At 46.0% G+C, this 19,422-nt stretch overlaps 2 protein-coding genes across 8 annotated transcripts; one reads left to right on the top strand and one right to left on the bottom strand.

Moving 5' to 3' along the window:
* Window positions 1–2,367: 2,367 nt before the first annotated feature.
* On the top strand, window positions 2,368–4,391 carry LOC123425886 (cytochrome P450 716B1-like). The gene is made up of 3 exons (XM_045109638.1): window positions 2,368–3,460; window positions 3,558–3,745; window positions 3,827–4,391. The coding sequence occupies exons 1-3, from the start codon at window positions 2,512–2,514 to the stop codon at window positions 4,136–4,138; spliced, it is 1,449 nt and encodes a 482-aa protein (XP_044965573.1). The 5' UTR covers window positions 2,368–2,511; the 3' UTR covers window positions 4,139–4,391.
* LOC123425885 (protein FATTY ACID EXPORT 6-like) lies at window positions 4,229–8,657 on the bottom strand. 7 transcript variants are annotated; one of them, XR_006621950.1, is made up of 4 exons: window positions 8,211–8,657; window positions 6,966–7,053; window positions 6,372–6,534; window positions 4,509–4,595 (listed from the first exon to the last, which is right to left on the bottom strand). XR_006621950.1 is itself a non-coding variant. In XM_045109634.1 (3 exons), the coding sequence occupies exons 1-3, from the start codon at window positions 8,410–8,412 to the stop codon at window positions 4,562–4,564; spliced, it is 324 nt and encodes a 107-aa protein (XP_044965569.1). In that variant the 5' UTR covers window positions 8,413–8,655; the 3' UTR covers window positions 4,229–4,561. The 7 variants fall into 7 exon arrangements, 5 of the variants coding, with proteins under 5 accessions (XP_044965569.1, XP_044965568.1, XP_044965567.1 ...); XR_006621949.1 differs by having other exon boundaries at window positions 4,513–4,600; XM_045109634.1 differs by lacking the exon at window positions 6,372–6,534 and having other exon boundaries at window positions 4,229–4,595; window positions 8,211–8,655.
* Window positions 8,658–19,422: the final 10,765 nt, after the last annotated feature.

The following is a 19,422-nucleotide window of genomic DNA, read 5'->3' as shown; positions in this document are numbered from 1 at the left end:
CCTACCGCTACAGGCCCTGGCGGTAGGGTATTCGCCACATGAGCCTTGGGTAGTCACTTGACGGTTGCTGTCGTTTTTCCTACCACTAGTGATCCTGGTGGTAGGCTATGTAAACCTACCGTCGAGCTCTCCGGCAATAGGAAAAGGATCAAATCTCGATAAAATTTCAAACAGGGGTCATATCTTGTTAAACTATGACAAAATGCTCCAAGCATGAAATTCAGCCTCCAGGGGACATCCATGCTTAAGAGCAACTCTAGCAGACCCCGCATCCCGTGGGCCCGCAAAACGCGTTTGCAGGTCGGGGAAACCGCTTTTGCGGGCTGGCTCGGTTGGCCTAGATAAAGACCCCCCCCCCCAAACGGACCCGTATAAAAGTATATTCGCCGAATATGCTTTTATACGGGTCGGCTTTTGTGGGGTCTGTTCGAACACGGCCGTGTCGACCCGAAAACAGAAAACGCTCAATTCTCGCATTTGGCATAAGTTCTCATAAATAAGTTCAAATTCAAACAAACATAACACAGTTTTACACGCAAATAAAAGCCAAGTTCAGTACGACAAATGCAAAAGAGGGTCTTGCATCCTCTTGGTCGATCTTCACTCCGCGCCATCGAGTCCATCTTAAAGTTCATCGGCATTGCCACCATATGGAACAGAGAAAACATCTCCGAAACTGTAATAACACGGGCCAGCCGACGCGACCATTCTCCTCTTCAAGGTCTCTCTCCTTGCCATATCATGCCATGTTTTGGTGAGGTCGTCCATGTCATCACGGTTCATTGACATGATCTTGTTCTCTTCGGCGAGCAACAAAGATTCTTTGTCGATCAACTTCCACTTCTTGCACTTTTGGAGCAACTCCCAATAATGCTCTAGTTTGAAGAATTTGCCTTCCGAAGCTTCCATGTCTTTGTATCTATGTTGGGCAATCTTGTCCTACACAATGTGAACAAAGTAATGTAATCAATTCTCATGATGCAAATATGATTACGCATAACTTGAACAAAGGCAAAACAAACTCACATAGTCGGATTCCACGGTCCCACTTGGAAGTGCATTGCGTACTTGCTCCAAGAAAGCTGCCCAACGGCTACACATAGGCTTGATATTCTCCCAACGCCCTTGAAGCGACCGAAATGTGCATGGAGTCCTATTGGGATACTTTGCCATAATGCGGAAGTATTGATCTTCGATCCTTGGTCAATATCTCTTGGCGGTTTGAGAAGTACCCGTGCATGCATCAAGAGACACCGCACTCCATGCTTGGATCAAAGCTTGATCTTCCAAGATCGTGTAGTTCTTCGATCATTGACTATATTGAACGATTGACAAGTCACGAGCTAACGCAACAAATGGCGAAAACGAAAGGAAATGACCATGACCGAAGACGCATACCTTCCGACCATTTCGTCGAACACCTTGCTTGCGGGGGGAGCGACACCGTTGAACAACATCGTCGGGGCATCTCTTTCCGGGATGGAGTGAGAGGATGAAGGAGCCGGAATCCTCTTCCTCTTGACGCCCGCGGCCTTGGTGACCTTCTCCGTTGCCGGCCGAGATCGCACAACAACGTTAGCGCCCGGAGCGCGAGCCTTCGCGACGGGGGCTGTTGGATTTCCGCCCGGCACGACCACGTTGCCCTGCCGCTTGCGGACAGGCGCGGCGCTAGCTTGAGCGACGGCGGGGCCAACATGGTCGGCGACGAGATCCGTCCGAGGGGAAGGAGCGTGCGCGACCTCGACGGTGACGGGGGCAGCAAGGAGGCGTCCATGACGGCGAGGGACGGCCGCGGAGGATGCACCGGAGCGTGCGGTGGCGAGGCAATGGTGGCGGCGGGTGGGGGAGCGGGAAAGGCCGCGCGAAAATGTCCCTCCCGCCAAATCTTGTTGCGGATAGAGGCTGAGCTCGGATCGGCCTCCCAACCCGTGAAACTAGAGGTTGGGAGAGAAGTTTTGCCGTGGCCCGTAAAAATATTCACGTACCGGGACGGGATGCGGGGTCTGATCGGGCAGATTTTTCCGTCCCAAACCGCATTTTAATGGTTATTTTGCGGGCCGGGATGGGATGCAGAGTCTGCTAGAGTTGCTCTAACGCATTGGTGGTTGTCGGCTCTAGTGCGACAGTGACAGAAAATAGCATAGCGACAAGTTTTCGTATGTATTTTGCGTTTGGAATATGGGCGGGAACAAGGCTACATCAAATTTACGGGCAAGCAGATCAAAACTACACCAAGAGTATATACCCTTTTGTCTTGTATCGAGAGGGCATTTCAGCGTTTTTAAGGTCGTTGGCAATGCAAGATTCTTTCTTCTTTGAAATCTCCGATGCATAATTCTTAATTCGTCTAGCCAGGATCAACCCCATCTGATTCCCGCAAAAGCTAACTATATAACCACAAAAGCTACCTGCTCATTTTGCTCTCCTATATATATATACTCCGAAATCTCGTCTGCAGTTCGAGCTTCAGGTTGAAGTATATCATCTTAAGTTAACACCGATCACTCTCCAATGGATTATTTGGCCCTAGTCGTGGCAGTCATGGTCACCGCCTCGTCCATTGCCATCCACCTCCTCACCAGAGCCAAGAAAACACAGCCGGCCAACCTCCCCCCGGGCTCCCTCGGCCTGCCGGTGATCGGACAGAGCCTCAGCCTCCTCCGGGCCATGCGCGGCGACGGCGGCAGTAGGTGGGTACAGGACCGGATTGACAGGTACGGGCCCGTGTCGAAGCTGTCGTTGTTCGGCACACCGACGGTGCTCCTGGCTGGACCGGCGGCCAACAAGTTCATGTTCTTCAGCAGCGCGCTCTCCACGCGGCAGCCCCGGTCCGTGCAGCGGATCCTGGGAGAGAACAGCATCCTGGACCTCCACGGCGCCGACCACCGGCGCGTCCGCGGCGCTCTGCTTGAGTTCCTCAGGCCGGACATGCTCAAGATGTACGTGGGCAGGATCGACGGCGAGGTGCGGCGCCACCTCGAGGAGAACTGGGCCGGCCGCGCCACCGTGACGGTGCTGCCGCTGATGAAGCGGCTGACGTTCGACATCATCTCCGCGCTGCTCTTCGGCCTCGAGAGGGGCGGCGTGCGGGACGCCCTGGCCGGCGACTTCGTGCGCATGATCGAGGGCATGTGGGCCATCCCCGCGAACCTGCCTTTCACAGCCTTCAGCCGGAGCCTCAAGGCTAGCGGCAGAGCCCGCCGGGTGCTCGAGGGGATCACGCGGGAGAAGAAGGCGAAGCAGCTGGACCACGGCAAGGCGGCATCGCGGAACAACGACCTCATCACCTGCCTGCTCAGCCTGAGGGACGGCCATGGCGAGCGGCTGCTGACCGACGAGGAGATCGTGGACAACGCCATGGTCGCCCTCATCGCCGGCCATGACACGTCGTCCATCCTTATGACGTTCATGGTCCGCCACCTCGCCAACGATGACGCCACCCTCGCCGCCATGGTCCAAGGCAAGTATTCCACAATCTATCATCGGCATGCAAGACGATCGGCAACAACTGCCAACATTGCCACTGGCGTTATCATGACGTGTCTTTCGTGACGCAGAGCATGAAGAGATTGCCAGGAACAAAGGCGACGGTGAGGCTCTCACCTGGGAAGACCTGACGAAGATGAAGTTCACGTGGCGGGTCGCGCAGGAAACACTCCGCATCGTCCCTCCGGTGTTCGGCAACTTCAGAAGGGCACTCGAGGACGTGGAATTCGACGGCTACTCCATCCCAAAAGGATGGCAGGTCACTTGCTAACTTTTGCCGCCTAGCACAATTCGTAGCAACTTTGCCTGCTCATAAACCTGATGTAAACATAAACCTCAGGTGTTCTGGACGGCAAACGTGACGCACATGAACGCAAGCATCTTCCACGAGCCGACCAAGTTCGACCCGTCCCGGTTCAAGAACCAAACAGCGTCGGCGGCACCACCGTGCTCCTTCGTCGCCTTTGGCGGCGGCCCGAGGATATGCCCCGGTATAGAGTTTTCCAGGATCGAGACGCTGGTGACGATGCACCACCTCGTGAGGCAGTTCAGGTGGAAGCTCTGCTGCAAGGAGAACACCTTCGTGAGGGATCCCATGCCGTCTCCGCTGCGTGGCCTGCCCATCGAAATCGAGCACAGAACCGCTCCCTGATCATGGCCAAACCTCACAGCAATATCCGTATCATGGTAGGTCGGTTGTAGGTCGCATTACAGCATTGCATTATTTTAGAGACTAGAGAGATGAATGAAAATGCAGCTGCAGACAGGCCAAGAGGCCGATTTATAATTATATATACTCACCACACAAGTGCAGAGTTCTGTATCATGGCTTTTCATGTCAGCCATATATGTTTCAGGATACTTAAATCTTTTAAGTAATAAAGCGCCCCTTATCGGAAAAAAAATATGTTTCAGGATAAATAAACAAATATTCGTCTCACAAGAATAAAATAATTCACAGTTACTATATGGGCATTTGGCATTCGTAAAGGCAACATCTACACCAGAAGACAGGAGATACGACATCCAGCAGGCTCACTCGGCACTCACTGGGAGGTAAACCTCGTTACCTCCCTTAGATATCTTGTACACGTAGAATATCAGGACAACTGCACTGCAAAACAATTCACAAAGAGAGCATGTAATGGTGACGACGAGAAATGTTCTAAAAGCAAGACAAATGTCTAGCATCGGAATAAATCACATCTTATGGTTTGCTCCCGGTCCAGAAAAAGAAGTGCTGTAAAAAATCTCCCTTGAAAAGAATGAATTCACATACGCAAATGTGGGAATACTATGTGCACTTGCAACTTATCGGGCCGATCGGCATAATAACCACCGGCCTTTTCAGCCGAAAAGACCACTCTAGCAGAGCCGCCATATGCCCCTCGGCCTGCATAATTTATAGGGTTCGCTCAAAATCGAGCGAGCCTCCATATTTGGAAACTGGGGGCATTGATATGAAGCGGCCTCCATCCGCAACCGGTCACGCGGGAGGGAAGTTTCATCTCGGCCTCTTCGTCCAGTGCACAGCTCGATCAATGGCGTTGTCGTCCGTACGGCCGGAGCTTTCGTCCCTCCAATGCCGCAAGCACTTTTACGCGAGACGAGGGCCAATCAGTGGTTGCCGCCGTGTTTCATGCCCATTTCCCACCCCCCATTGCGCCCCAGTTTTTTGTCGGAGTGCGCCCATTCACGGGTGTATAAATCCCCATTGCCATCCTTCACTGGCGTCAACACTCATCCTATCTTCCCCATGCTCGCCGCCACCCACTCACCCCCATTGCCCCCCTTCGCCGATCGCCACCCCGGCCCCTCTCTTCACCCTTCCCTAGTACTCGCCACACTCAACACCATCGACCATACACCAACACCAACACTCACCCTATTTTCCCCCATGCCCGTCGCCACCCACTCAGCCTCATCGCCCCCTTCGCCGACTGCCACCCCGCCCCCTCTCTTCCGCCTCCCCCAGTCCTCGCCACACTCAACCCCATCGACCATGTCGGTGCACGCGCTCCCTCGCGGACCTTTCCTGGGCAAGGCCGAAGAGAGCCACACCAATAGGTAGGGAGGGAGGGAGGGGGGAGGGAGGGAGGGGAGGGGGAGGGGGAGGAGGGAGGGAGGGAGGGAGAATTGCCACAGTTCCTCTCCAAAACAGAGCATCTAGCTGTGAAACTAGTTTGCACCGAATTTCCTTAAAGAGCACAGTAATCGGCACTTACTGCTTGCCAATGGGCCAATTTGACAGTAGCTTGACAATAAAAAAAACTACCACCGATGACCAAACCTAACATTGAATATCTCCACTCTCCAGGTAAATACATGGCTTCCTGATTAGCACCATAGCTCCAACTTGTAAGATACCCACTTGACCCTCCAATCCAAAATGTAGATAGTTTTACCATTCTCTACTTTTAGCTAAATGTTAGTACTGTTAGGTTTTTTAGGAACTTTTACATCTTTTTTTCTCTGCTCTGCCCCTTCAATTTCTATAACTCCCCTCATCCCCGCTTAAGTTCTCCTAATCTCCTGCAAACAGCATGGAGAAGCCAAACCACCTCAAAAATATTGTGCCTGTGAAGGAAGCGAAGTCCCTTCTAGAGAAGTTGGTAAACTCTGGCGCAAAAAAAATCAATAAGATATATTAGGATGATGGTGTTGAAGCCTCCCGTATCAATAGCAAGAAGTCCAGTTTGGATGGTGATACTGAGACGTATGGTTTGACGGATAAAGAAGCAAATTTGTTGCAAGTAAATTCAGATATAAATAAGCAAAACTTGACTTGTGCTAGAAACCATGAGCAATTTTAAAAGTTAGGGATCATTTGCTCAACATCTTCAAAACAACAAGATTGATCCCTTTGTTGGGATGAAAGGTCACACCTTTTGAAGTGCATTTTCCTATTCAAATCGATCGTATAAACGTTGTAATCTGAAGTCAATTTCTTGCCACTCATGCATGAGGCTTCAGCACCATGCTCCAAATTGATCTTCTTGTCGTTGCTGCTGCGGGCTTCAGCACTTCCTCCAAAATGGACTTCTCCTACTTCACAGTTAGACCCAAGTAGTTCAGCTGTTTTGGCATCTCCATGGTGTGAGTAGGAGATTAGGACAATTAAAGTTGGGATAAGATGAGTGGTCGACTCAGGATGAGGAAGACGAGGGAAATGGGATGGAATAAATAATGGCTAGGACTGGTTATTGGGCCTTAATTATTGTGTTAGAAATGTGAAATGTTCCATTGACCAAGTGGAATTAAGAAAGGGTAAAACAGAGAAGAAAGATGTAGAAGTTCCTAAAAACCATTTGGATCAAAGCAAGTAGGAGTACAAATTAGGCTACATATGTTCAGGTACAAACCAAAACATCCTGTATGTTGATTTGGTGTCCCAACCACCTGGCACAACAAATAGTATTGTGCCATCTAGACTACTTACATGAGAACATGCATGAGAAAAGAGCAAGTTTTGTACGAACCTGATGGTAGCAATTATTCCAGCTGGCACCACCTTTCTTGTTTTCATGTATCTTATTGTCATGACTATTGTTAATGCTGCAGCACAAACTGATCAACAATAAATCTGATAAGATAATATTTTACTAATAAAAGAAAACAGAAGTCTACAGCATTCACTAGTGAAACATCATCAACTGGAACTACAGCATGGTCGTTGAACGGGGGCTATATTCCAGAACCAAGCTCTCAAACATGACATTCCAAAAACAATTGTTGCAAATAATATTAAGTATTTTTTTCCTTTGTGCGGATTGACACACTGGAGAGGATCCAACAAGAAGGCCAACTGGAACATCACAAGAACTGCCATTAAACATCCATGTAACAACATAGGCAAGTGTAAGCACTAGCAAAAGAAACATTATATGACAACAAGTTTATTTTAAATTTGAGTTTTGCTAATGGCCTTCTGCTCCACAGTTGTGCTGTTACAGTACACTGACATAACACATACGGTTCTACGAATTTATAAAGACCACATGGTGCAGCACCAGTTCACACTCCCAAAATACTCTGCCAAATATTCAGTGAAATCATTTTCACTCTTGTACTATTGGTTTTGAGAGAAAGCTCAAGCAGATCCCAGTTTTAAATTAATACTGTAAAAACCAAACAGCTAGAGGTACAAATGATCGATGATGGGGATGCCAGCTTAAAAATAAAGCTCGCAAACGAGAAAAATATAACACCCAAACACTAAACAGAACCACAACTACAAGTATATGACAAGGCACAAAATAAAAAGGGTTATCTGAGACTTGAATTCTTCATCGTCTGATAATTGGCAAACTGATACATTGGTGATGTATGCAAATTAGGTCCAATACATTGCGAACATATTGCTCGGTATTCTAAGAATTTTAGCTTGTTCATGTAAATTAGAGAAAGTCCAGCCTAAAGAATTCTACCACCCCTAGTCCCTATCAAATAAATAAATTAAGTTCTTAACTGACAATTGATACGCGTCCTAGGGCACTGCCTTTGAAACATTTCATCGTCTACAACACATTTTAGCCTCGATGCCAACGTTAGTTCATGATGCATCTCTGCCCCGCGCGCATAGCATAATTTCCAACAGAAAACTGAAATAATGATCAAAGCTCCCAGTGTTACTCGCCCACCTCTAACTAGCATCAGCTAACCCTACAGTGAGACGACGAAAATGAAGAGGAGGGATGCCAGCAGTAATTGTAGCAGTAACGGACCGGTCTGCAGGACGGTGGCGAAGAGGGAGCTAGAATGGCCACCCGTGAAGGCCCAGATGCTGAGAGCGCCGGCGAGGAGGAGCGCGCCTCCGAATCCTGCTCCGGCGGCCAGCGAAGCCACGCTCCCCCGCTTGACGTAGCCAGCGACGCCGCCGCCGAGGACCACCAGGCCGTAAGGGATGGTGACGTAGAAGTCATCCATGCCGTTCCCGGATCCTCCCTCCTGCTCCCCACCGGGCCCGGCAGCTGTGGTAAATCTCGCCTGATCGCCTTGACTCTCCCTGCGGCGACTTCTCTGATTCTCTCCCCTGCTCCTCTTCGGGCGTGTTCGTCAACTCTCGGCAGCCACCAAATCCGCAACTTCTCAGACAGCAGCACTGTTAGGATTCTACTCCTATTCTCATGGATAGATCTAGACTTGTAGGGTGTGTTTGGTTTGAGAACCAAAAGTCATGAAATGTCATGGTTTCATTTTAAAGTCATGGATTGGTTCCACCCTTGTGTTCAGTTGATGATAAAAAATATCATGGGTTGGTTCCGTCCCGGTGTTTAGTTTGAGAGATGAAATGAGAAGAATCTGTAAATGGTGAGATTACGTCTCAGAACAAATAGACTTTTTTGCATTTGATAAGCCTATAATTTAAATTTTCAGCAACATTTTCATTCTATTTTCACCACATGCAAATAAAAATATATGATCATGAGTACATGCCAAATATTTACGAAAAATAATCACGAAAATGAAAAAATAACCACAAAAATGAAAAAATAACCACCAAAAAATAACCACAAAAAAAATAACCACGAAAACTTTTGTTCGGGTGCGGGGGTGAGCGTGGTGAGAATTGCTTGGTTATTTCTTTTTTTCCTTGCTTTCATGGACGAATAACGAGTCGGTTCCTCTAAATCGGCGGAATCACTTGGTGAAGCATCTAAACGGAATATTCCCTGCATGCGGATGACTCAATTCCGATTCCTAACCCAACTAAACACGAGAACGGCTGCTAGGGATGGAACCAACCCGTCCGATTCCACCTCATCCTGAAACCAAACACACCCGTAGAGAAGTGCCCCTGTTTGTTTCAGAAGTCTCAGGATTTTTTTAGTCTGAACTAAAAAGTCCCTAGTCCTTACCCGTTTGTTTGCATGGACTAAACAGGGACCAGAGGTCATTAAATGACATGTAAAAAGACAATGTTACCCCTAGTAATGTACTAGAAATTATTAAATGATATGTTAAAAGTAGGGGCACTGTTAGAAAAAGTGTCAAAAAAGTCTCAAAAAGACCCTCCCATAGGGACTTCTTTCTTTAGTCCGAGATACCCCATTTTAGTCCCTAAAAGTCCCTCATGTTTGTTTCACACGGGACTAAAAGAGACTTTTTTAGTCCCTACACCAAAAAGTCCCTGGAAACAAACACCCCCTAGTTGTCCACCCAACCACCCACACACAGATTCTGTGTGTACACGCTGCTCTGTGTTCTGGAAGCCGTCGCCATATGTCCGTTGTGATATCCTGTCTTATTAGGGATGATAGACTACTCATATCAATAAGGAAATCCTTTTTTTCGGGAGCCCATTCGACAGAACTCCCAGGTTAAGCGTGCTCGACTTGTAGGAGTTCTAGGATAGGTGACCTACCGGGAAGTTGATCCCGAATGCGCATGAGTGAGCACAAATTGTGCAGAAAAGACTGGTATTGAGGCTTATTAAGGATGATAGACTGCACCTTGCTATCAGCAGGTAGAGCCAAACGATAAGCCATAGCACCGATGCGTTCGGGCAATTGAAAGGGCCCAAAGTAACGGAATGGTAGCTTGTGATTAGCTCTTGGGGCCACTGACAACTACACGTAAGGTTGTACTTTTAAGAAGACAAAATCACCACCTCCAAAGACTCTGTCAGTTTTGTGTTTATCAGCCTAAATTATCATCCTCTGCTGAGTTCTGAGCAAGTGTTGTCTGACAAAAGCTTGTACAACAGCTCTAAAATCTAACCATTGTTGCACATCCACTAGAGCAATAGTATCGTTAGGGGTAATACCAAAGTACCGAGGTGCTTTGCCCATATAGAACTTCAAATGGAGATTTACCCAAGGAGGAGTGCCAGTTGGTGTTGTACCAGAATTCACACAAAGGTAGCCATTTACTCCATTTCTTTGGATGTGCAAAAATGAAACATCTAAGGTAATATTTTTTTGGTCAACCCTCTTAGTTTGACCATCCAATTCAGGATGATAAGCAGTGCTCATATTCACTGTAGTACGAGTCCTTTTTTGTAATCAACTGTCAGAATTGACTAGTGAAAACAAGATCTTTATCAGAAACGATGAACAGGGGCATACCATGTAGCTTGTAGACAAAATCCAAGAATAGATCCACGATCTTAGGTGCATTGTAAGGATGCTTGACTGGAATAAAGTGATCATATTTGGTAAACTTATCAATCACAACCATAATAGAGTCAAAGTGATTCGAAGATAGCAACCCAGAAATAAAATCCATAGTGATTGTTTCCCATGCTTTGTTGGGTACGGGTAGTGGAGATAACAATCCTCGATAGTTAAATCTTTCTGTTTTTGCTTGCTGGCAGTTCAACACTACTAGGAGAAAGCCTAGTAGTAGCGCTTGTTTTACCAATACCAGTAGCCCTGGTGGCAGCGCTACTGCTAAGGCGCTACAGCTAAGTTTTAGCAGTAGCGCCAGAAAACCAGCGCTATTGGTAAGTAAGGTAGCAGTAGCGCTGGTAGACAGCAAGGGTTGCTGCTAAACTAGCCCTACTGCTAATATTCCTACCAGTGCTACTTCTATTATTCCTGCTTTCAAGAATTTAATTCCCCTCAACGTATTTGTGCCCCCTCTACGTATTTGTGCATGCTCTATACACTAGTTTCATCATATCATAATAAACATACATTATTCTCATCATATCATACACATAAAGTAGTCTTGTCATGCCATCATCATCATCATCATCATCATCATTATCGAACACAAATATCATCACATCTCAAAAATAGCGGTACACAAGTCATGTCTCGAATAAATGCACGGTCATGGCACATCCACAAGTTTCATCATCTCTATATAAACCATGATGTAGAAGAGAAGAGCGATCAACATGAGCAAGAGCGCGACTATGTAGTACTTGTTGAGGCACCGATTTCGCTCCCTCTCTTGTCGTAGCATCCACCTCAAGTAACTCTTTTCTACTTTCGCTCTGCTGTTGAACCCTCTGTGGCTAGCGTGCGGGTACCTGTCCACCTAGGCTTGAGCGTTTGGCCAATGGTCGTACACTCCTGGAACCCTCCCAATGAATACGACGTAGTAGTCCTTTGCCATCTCCGATCTATGTACCTGCATCGTAGGTTGATGAATTCAATGATAATATGCAACATAATGTACTTGAGAAACACAAAGAGGCATAGTTTGCAAAATACAAGCAACCAATAGTAAACATAAATAACGAAGTTCCTCGTACACAAACTAATTAACTAGAGCGATGTATGCTAGTTCATAGGAAGACAATAGTACTAATTATAAACACACATTTTCATCGTCAATCACTCCTCCATGTCAACGCTCCAATCTTCATAATCAGGGATGAAGGACTCGAGCTTCATGAAAGGACCGAGGTCCAGACGCTGAGCGAGTAGCAATTCTCGGACATTCTCCTGCCTCATTGGCCCATGGAAGAACATCCGTGTTTGTACGACGACCTCCTTCATGATCACTTGGGCAAGTTCACACTGTATGTCATAAAACTCATCTCGGATAACATGCAACTTGTTGAATAAAGATGGCTGGCGGGTGTCTGTCTCTCCTATTTTAGTTGAATCAGATTCGACAAAGGCGGCCCTTGGAGAAGGTTAAATAACAACTTGTATATCATCGCTGTGGTTTTGTGTAGGTAAGAATCGTTTTTTCTAGATACACATAACAACCACGTAAAACAAGAAACAACAAATTAGAGGATGTCTAACTTGTTTTTGCAGGGTATGTTGTGATATGATATGGCCAAGAACACGATGTTATATATTTGATGTATGCGATGATCATATTGTAATATTTAAATATCGACTTGCATGTCGATGCTACGGCAACCCGCAGGACCCATAGGGTTGTCTTTAATTTATTTTGGCGCTTGGTGATGCTTTACTTTATTGCTAAATCAGTAGCCGTAGTAGTACAAGCATTGTTGGCACGACGACCTCGATGGCAGCACAATGATGGAGATCATGGTGTTGTGCCGGTGACGATGGAGATCAAAAGCACAAGATCATGGTCATATCATGTCACTTATGATTTGCATGTGATGTTAATCCTTTTATGCACCTTATTTTGCTTAGGACGACGGTAGCATTATAAGGTGATCCCTCACTAGAATTTCAAGATAAAATTGTGTTCTTCCCAAGTGTGCACCATTGTGAAAGTTTGTCGTTTCACTTGACGAGCCTAGCATGTACAGACATGACCTCGAACACAAGAGACCGAAAGATCGAACATGAGTCATATAGTAGATATGATCAACATGGCGATGTTCACCATTGAAGCCAACTCATCTCACGTGATGATCAGACTTGGGTTGGTGAATTTGGATCATGTGTCACTCGAATGACTAGAGGGATGTAAATTTGAGTGGGAGTTTTTTAGTAATATGGTTAACTAAACTCATTATCTTCAACAATAGTCTAAGTAATCTTTGCAAACTTATGTTCTAGATCAATGGCTCGCGCAGTAGCACCCTTGAATTTTAATGCGTTCCTAGAGAAAGTCAAGTTGAAAGATGATGGAATTAACTTTGTATATTGCGCCCAAAATCTGAGGATTGTCCTCATGGTTTCCCAAAAGGCTTATGTCCTTGATGCACCTCTTGGTGATTCGCCCCCCAACCGGCGACTCAAGATGTTGCGAACATCTGGCAATCACGGCTGGATGACTACTCAGTCGTTCAGTGTGCAATTTTGTATGGCTTAGAACCGAGACTTCAAAGACGTCTTGAACATCATGGAGCATATGAGATGTTCGAGGAGTTGAAGTTCATTTTTGAAAATAATGCATGGATCGAGAGGTATGAGACCTCCGAGAAGTTCTATGCTTGCAAAATGGAGGAGAACGTGTGTGTCGGTGAACACAAACTCAGAATGTGTGGGTATTCTAACCGTCTGGCTGAATTGGGAATTGTTCTCCCGCCAGAGGCAATCACTGATAGAGTTCTTCAATCACTGCCACCTAGCTATAAAGGCTTTGTGTTGAACTACAACATGCAAGGGATGAATAAATCAGTCGCCGAGCTATTTGCGATGCTGAAAGTCGCTGAGTCAGAAATAACATCAAGTGTTGATAGTCAATAAAAACCACTAGTTTCAAGAAATATGGCAAGGGCAAGAAGGGTAACTCCAAGAAGAGTGGCAAAATAGTTGCCCCTCCCATGAATAAAACCAAGGCTGGACGCAAGCTAGAAACTGAGTGCTTTCATTGCAAGGGGACTGGTCACTGGAAGCGGAACTGCCCCAAAGCAGGAACTACAAAATAGATGGAGTTGGCGAAGGACAAAGTCATGATGCGCGTGGGAAATGATTCCAAGGTTGATGCGATCACCGTCGACACGCTCTCACTTCAATTACCAGCGGGATTAGTGATGAACCTGAATAATTGTTATTTAGTGCCTGTGTTAAGAAGGAACATTATATCTGGATATTGTTTATTGCAAGACAGTTACTCATTTAAATCACAGAATAATGGTTGTTCTATTTATATGAGTAATAGATTTTATGGTCATGCACCCAATGTGAGGGGTTTATTCTTATTGAATCTTGATAGTGATGACACACATGCTCATAACATTGATGCCAAAATATGTAGAGTTGATAATGATAGTACCACTTTCTCGTGGCACTGACGCTTAGGTCATATTGGTGTAAAATGCATAAAGAAACTCCATGCTGATGGACTTTTGGAGTCACTTGATTTTGAATCACTTGACACATATGAACCATGCCTCATGGGCAAGATGACTAAGACTCCGTTCTCCGGAACAAAGGAGCGTGCAGGTGACTTATTGGAAATCATACATACAGATGTGTGCGGACCGATGAGCATAGAGGCGCGTGGTGGACAACGTTATTTTCTCACCTTCACATATGACTTAAGTAGATATGGGTATATTTACTTAAAGAAACACGAGTCTGGAATGTTTGAAAATTTCAAGCAATTTCAAAGTGAAGTTGAGAATCATTATAACACAAAGATTAAATTCGTACGACCTGATCGAGGAGGAGAATATCTGAGTTATGAAATCTGCACTCACTTAATACAATGTGGAATTTTTTCACAGTTGACACCACCTAGAACACCACAACATAATGGTGTGTCTGAACGTCGTAATCATACTTTATTGGATATGGGGCATTCTATGATGTCTCTTACCAATTGCCATTATCATTTTGGGGTTATGCATTAGAGACAACTTCATTCACTTTAAATAGGGCACCATCAAAATCCATTGAGACGATGCCTTATGATCTGTAGTTTATCAAGAAACCAAAGTTTTCATTTCTTAAAGTCCGGGGATGCCATGCTTATGTCAAAAAGCTTGCTAATTTTTTTTAATATTGTTTTTTTATTCTTTTTGAAAAATAATGCGCCCATTTGAATATTTTCAAAAGTGGGCCTGCCTCGACCGTGGCGTGACCGACAGGATGTTGTCGGCGTCGGCGCGGCCGACAGGGGGCGAGTCGGCCTAGTGGCGGCCGATAAGTGCCTCTCGGCCACGTGGCGGCCGACTACTGGCCAGGCCACGTCGATAGCCCAGTCGGCCCTGCCTGTCGGCCCTGGCGTAGCCGATAAGGCTATCGGCCTGGGGGAGGCCGACTAGTGGCGAGCCAGCCGACGCAGCCCCTCCTCCTCTCTTCCTCCTTCCTCCTTTCTTCCTCCTTCATCTTTCTTCCTTCTCCTTTCTACCTTATCTCCTTTCTTTCTTTCTCCTCCTACCTTCTCCCCCCACCCAAAAAATCTGCCATTTCCACTTTTTGAACTGTACATTTGTTGTGTAAGGAGGAGGGCGTCCGAACTATCCTTCTCACTCGCGATGGGCTAGTTTGTGGTGCTTGTTTTGAGGCTATTTTTGGTGGTGGTGGTGGAGGTGGAGGTGGAGGTTGTAGTGGTGGTGGTGGTGGTGGTGGCGTGGGTGTAGTTGGTTGTTTTGGTGGAGTTGGAGGTGGTGGTGTGGGATTAATCTCGGTGTTCATCAAGAGTCGTTCGTCGTTCATCGTTTCTGCGCACGCTTCAAGGGTAAAATATTTTTGTTTTTAAAATAGTTTTAGGTGCTCCGGTAGATTAGTATAAATTTAGTTGTTTAACTGGTTGTAGGTTCTCCGGTAGATTAATATAAATTTAGTTGTTTAACTGGTTTTAGGTGCTCCGGTAGATTAGTATAAATTTAGTTGTTTAACTAGTTTTAGGTGCTCTGGTAGATTAGTATAAATTTAGTTGTTTAACTAGTTTTAGGTGCTCCGGTAGATTAATATAAATTAAGTTTAGTAAATGAAGTAGTTTAAATTTTTTAGGTTCTCCGATAGATTTGGAAAATATATTTCGGTTTGTCGTTCTTCTAGTTTTTTTCCTTGTTGAATAATATGTTAGGTCAGCAGAGATGTCTGATTTAGTGACGTTATGTTTGCACTATGGTCGTGGTACCGTTCAAACAAATGAGATGGGAGCTGATCTTAGTGAATTACAGTACACAAAGGTGCAGGTGTCCTCCCCTAAAACATGGTGTGTTACTCAGTTGACAGAATGGCTTGCGCGATGTTTAGGGTTCAATACTGAAACACACACCGTCGGTGTTCATGCATTATGGACCCGGTCCACTGGTAATATTTTCTGGTATATGAAGCATATAGAGCGGGACGACCAGTGGGTGCGCTTGTTACAATCTTGCGAGCGTAGGGGATGTCATCATGTGGCCTTACTTCTCCCCGTGCTAAAGCCGGTTACTGAACCTGAAGTGGAACGTAGATCTGAATATGGTGAGAGCAGTGTAGGGATGCATGATTCACAGTCAATTCATGCGTCCCATGCTGGGGATGATTTTTACGAAGCAGGCGAGAGTAGTCAGGCAGAAGGGGGAGATGCAGATGATTATCTCAGCGGTGAGGCGGATGCCGACGAGATAGATGGGCACATGCAAAACGAGATGCATGAAGAAGATATAGCGGGTGATATTTCCGATGAATCCGCCGAATCAGATGGAGAAGAGCACGCACATGAAGTGCCTATTCCTGCATCATGGAATCAGGACTTCTCATCTGCAATGTTGGTGAACGACGGCCATGATTCTGCCTGGCAGTGTCACCAGAACAACATTGCAACAGGTGCCCTCTACCCGAACAAACAAGCTCTGAAGGATGCCATCCTTAATTGGGCAATGTCCACTCAAATGGTATTTGTAGCTCAAGTATCTTGTCCGGATAAGTTGACAATGGTTTGTAGAAATCAGGGTTGTCCCGCAAGGGTGCATGGATATCTCCCTAAGTACGACACAAGCTGGGTCATAAGTGACTTAGTTAGTCATAATTGTGTTATTCCATGCATCCCTCAAGATCATCCCAACCTTACTTCCACTGTGATAGCACGCTTGCTTTACAGCGAGATTGTGGAGTGCAAGGCGATGGAAGTGAAGGCTATCCAGAAAAAAGTCTTCGTCAGGTTAAAGTACAACATATCATATGGCAAGGCTTGGAGGGCTAAGCAGAAGGCACTGGAGACCAGATTTGGTTCATATTTTGATGCATATGACTCTGTTGTTCGGCTCGTGCAGACACTGCAGAACCGGAATCCTGGCACGTATGTTGACATCCAAGAGTTGTACCTGCCAGAGTTCCCAACGTTAGGGTGTTGCATCGGATGTTCTTCTCTTTCGGTGCCTGCATTGAAGCTTTCAGACATTGTCGACCGGTGATATGTGTTGATGGCACATTTCTCACTGGCAAGTACAAGGGTCAGATCCTCACAGCCATAGGTCAAGATGGGCAAAATCAAGTCGTCCCACTTGCATTTGCTTTTGTGGAGAGCGAGAACATCGAGAGTTGGACATGGTTCTTCAGGCAGTTGAAAATAGCTGTTGTGCAAGATAAGCGGAATGTGTGCATCCTTCATGATAGGCATGCAGGTATACTCACCGCGATCAAGACATTGTCAAACCCTGCTCCCGGTGAACAAACTCCTTGGCAGGACATTCAGAGTCGTTGGTGCATGCGCCATCTAGGGGCAAATTTCTTCTCGCAATTTAGAAATAAGAACCTCATGAATCTATTCAAGAAACTCTGCAAGCAGAACCAACAATGGAAATATGAGCTGATACGTAACAGACTAAATGTTTGCACATAGAGACATGTTAGGGACTGGAGAGTTGCAAGAGATGCTGCTGTCACGGCACATGTTGATGCAGTAGGTGCACCATTAGCAACTGGAGCTGCTACCGTGGAGGAAGAGTCGGTTGGGCTTTGTGACTTGTCAGGATTTGACCCTCCTGGTACAAGGAGAAGGCTAGCGAGGACGATTAAAACCTTCGATCAGTGGATAGAGCATGAGCCATTGGAGAGGTGTTCTCTCTTGCATGACACACATGGAGCCAGGTACAGTGTCATGACTACCAACCTCGCTGAAACATATAATTTTGTCCTAAGAGGAAACAGAGCTTTGCCACTTACAGCGATCGTTGAGGGCATTTTCTATGGCACAGTGAAGTATTTTAGGGAAAGACGTCAAATTGCTGTGGAGCATATGACAAACAATCCAAACACACGTTACTGTGAAAGGGTTATGAAGTACATGGATGAAAAGATGAAGAAATCTCGGTCACACAGTGTTGTCGCCATTGGAAATCTAGAGCGAAGGTTTGAGGTTCGCTTAGCTAACAACAAATTCGGATGTGCAAATGAGATGAGAACACACGAGGTGAAAATTGGAAATGAATTGTGGCCAACGTGCGAATGCACATGCAACAAACCAAAGTTGCTTCACCTACCTTGCTCGCATGTACTTGCTGCTTGCGGGCTCATAGGTCTTGACGCAATCTCTTTTGTGTCTCCATATTTTCTGAAAGAGGCTCTCCTCAATACCTGGACATGTGAGTTGATGGGTTTCCGATCAATGGGTAACTTCAACACTGTTGAGCCTGCTCAAAGGCGATAATTCCACATCCTGCGCATATGCGTACAAGTAGAGGGAGGCGGCAGAGTCAGCGCATCCGGAATGACATGGATGAATCTGAGGCTGGCGGGCGCACCGTGCAATGCATTCTATGTAATGAATTTGGGCATAGGGATCCTGATTGTCCCACCTTCGTCACTGCAAGGGGCACTAGGCGTGGACGAGGCAGCCGAGGAAGAAGAGGAGGAAGAGGGAGGGCAAGAGGAGGAGGAAGAGTTTAAAATTTGTACTATCACTATGTTTTAATTTTGGACTAGCACTATGTTTTAAGTTTGTACTATCACTATGTTTTAAGTTTGTACGAGCACTATGTTTTAAGTTTGTACTATCACTATGTTTTAAGTTTGTACGAGCACTATGTTTTAAGTTTGTACTTTCACTACGTTTTAATTTTGTACTAGGTGTTGCACTAGGTTTTGTATTGTATAGCAATGCAGGGAATGTATCTTCTTAATCCGGACCTTGATAGTAAGCATCGTGCTTCGCTATTAACTAAGCAGAAGCTCGTACCACTAGTCACTCGTACTTCTAAGGTGGACTGGAGTATACATCCGCTGTGGGTTGAAAGGTAAAAATGTTTTTATTTTAAACTTTAATCATTGTATTAAATATGCATTGTAAGTAACATAAATTTTATGATTGGTGGATATGCAGACTCAAATGGGCCGGGCTTTTACCGTTCGCACGTCTAGTTGAGGCCACTGAGACTTCGCGGCACCTTAGCATTGACTCTTCTTTGCTCACTTGCTTAGTGGACCGATGGAGGTCTGAGACCCACACTTTCCACTTCAGATGGGGTGAGATGGCTCCTACTCTGGAAGATGTCTCAATGTTGCTCGGACTTCCGTTGGCGGGAAATGCGATAGGACCGTTGGAGGACACGCCAGATTGGCAACAAACTTTGGCAGCACGTTTCTTCAATATATATGATGGGGCTCCAATATTGGCGTCAGAGGCACACGGACCTAAGTATGACTGGTTACAACATTTCAGGGTTAG

The sequence above is a fragment of the Hordeum vulgare genome, chromosome 2H (genome assembly GCF_904849725.1).
Source record: "Hordeum vulgare subsp. vulgare chromosome 2H, MorexV3_pseudomolecules_assembly, whole genome shotgun sequence".
Lineage (NCBI taxonomy): Eukaryota > Viridiplantae > Streptophyta > Magnoliopsida > Poales > Poaceae > Hordeum > Hordeum vulgare.
Note: the sequence above shows the minus strand (reverse complement) of the source record. Positions and strands in the feature narration are given on the sequence as shown.

Excerpts from the sequence above, each read along its gene's own strand:
- LOC123425885 (XM_045109632.1), bottom strand. The coding sequence starts at position 8,412 with ATGGATGACTTCTACGTCACCATCCCTTACGGCCTGGTGGTCCTCGGC. Across the intron at positions 7,054-8,210 it reads CGCCACCGTCCTGCAGACCG|TTTGTGCTGCAGCATTAACA; the intron begins GTCCGTTACTGC and ends ATTGTTGATCAG. Across the intron at positions 4,601-6,965 it reads GGAATAATTGCTACCATCAG|TGCAGTTGTCCTGATATTCT; the intron begins GTTCGTACAAAA and ends ATTGTTTTGCAG.
- LOC123425886 (XM_045109638.1), top strand. The coding sequence starts at position 2,512 with ATGGATTATTTGGCCCTAGTCGTGGCAGTCATGGTCACCGCCTCGTCC. Across the intron at positions 3,461-3,557 it reads CCTCGCCGCCATGGTCCAAG|AGCATGAAGAGATTGCCAGG; the intron begins GCAAGTATTCCA and ends TTCGTGACGCAG. Across the intron at positions 3,746-3,826 it reads CCATCCCAAAAGGATGGCAG|GTGTTCTGGACGGCAAACGT; the intron begins GTCACTTGCTAA and ends CATAAACCTCAG.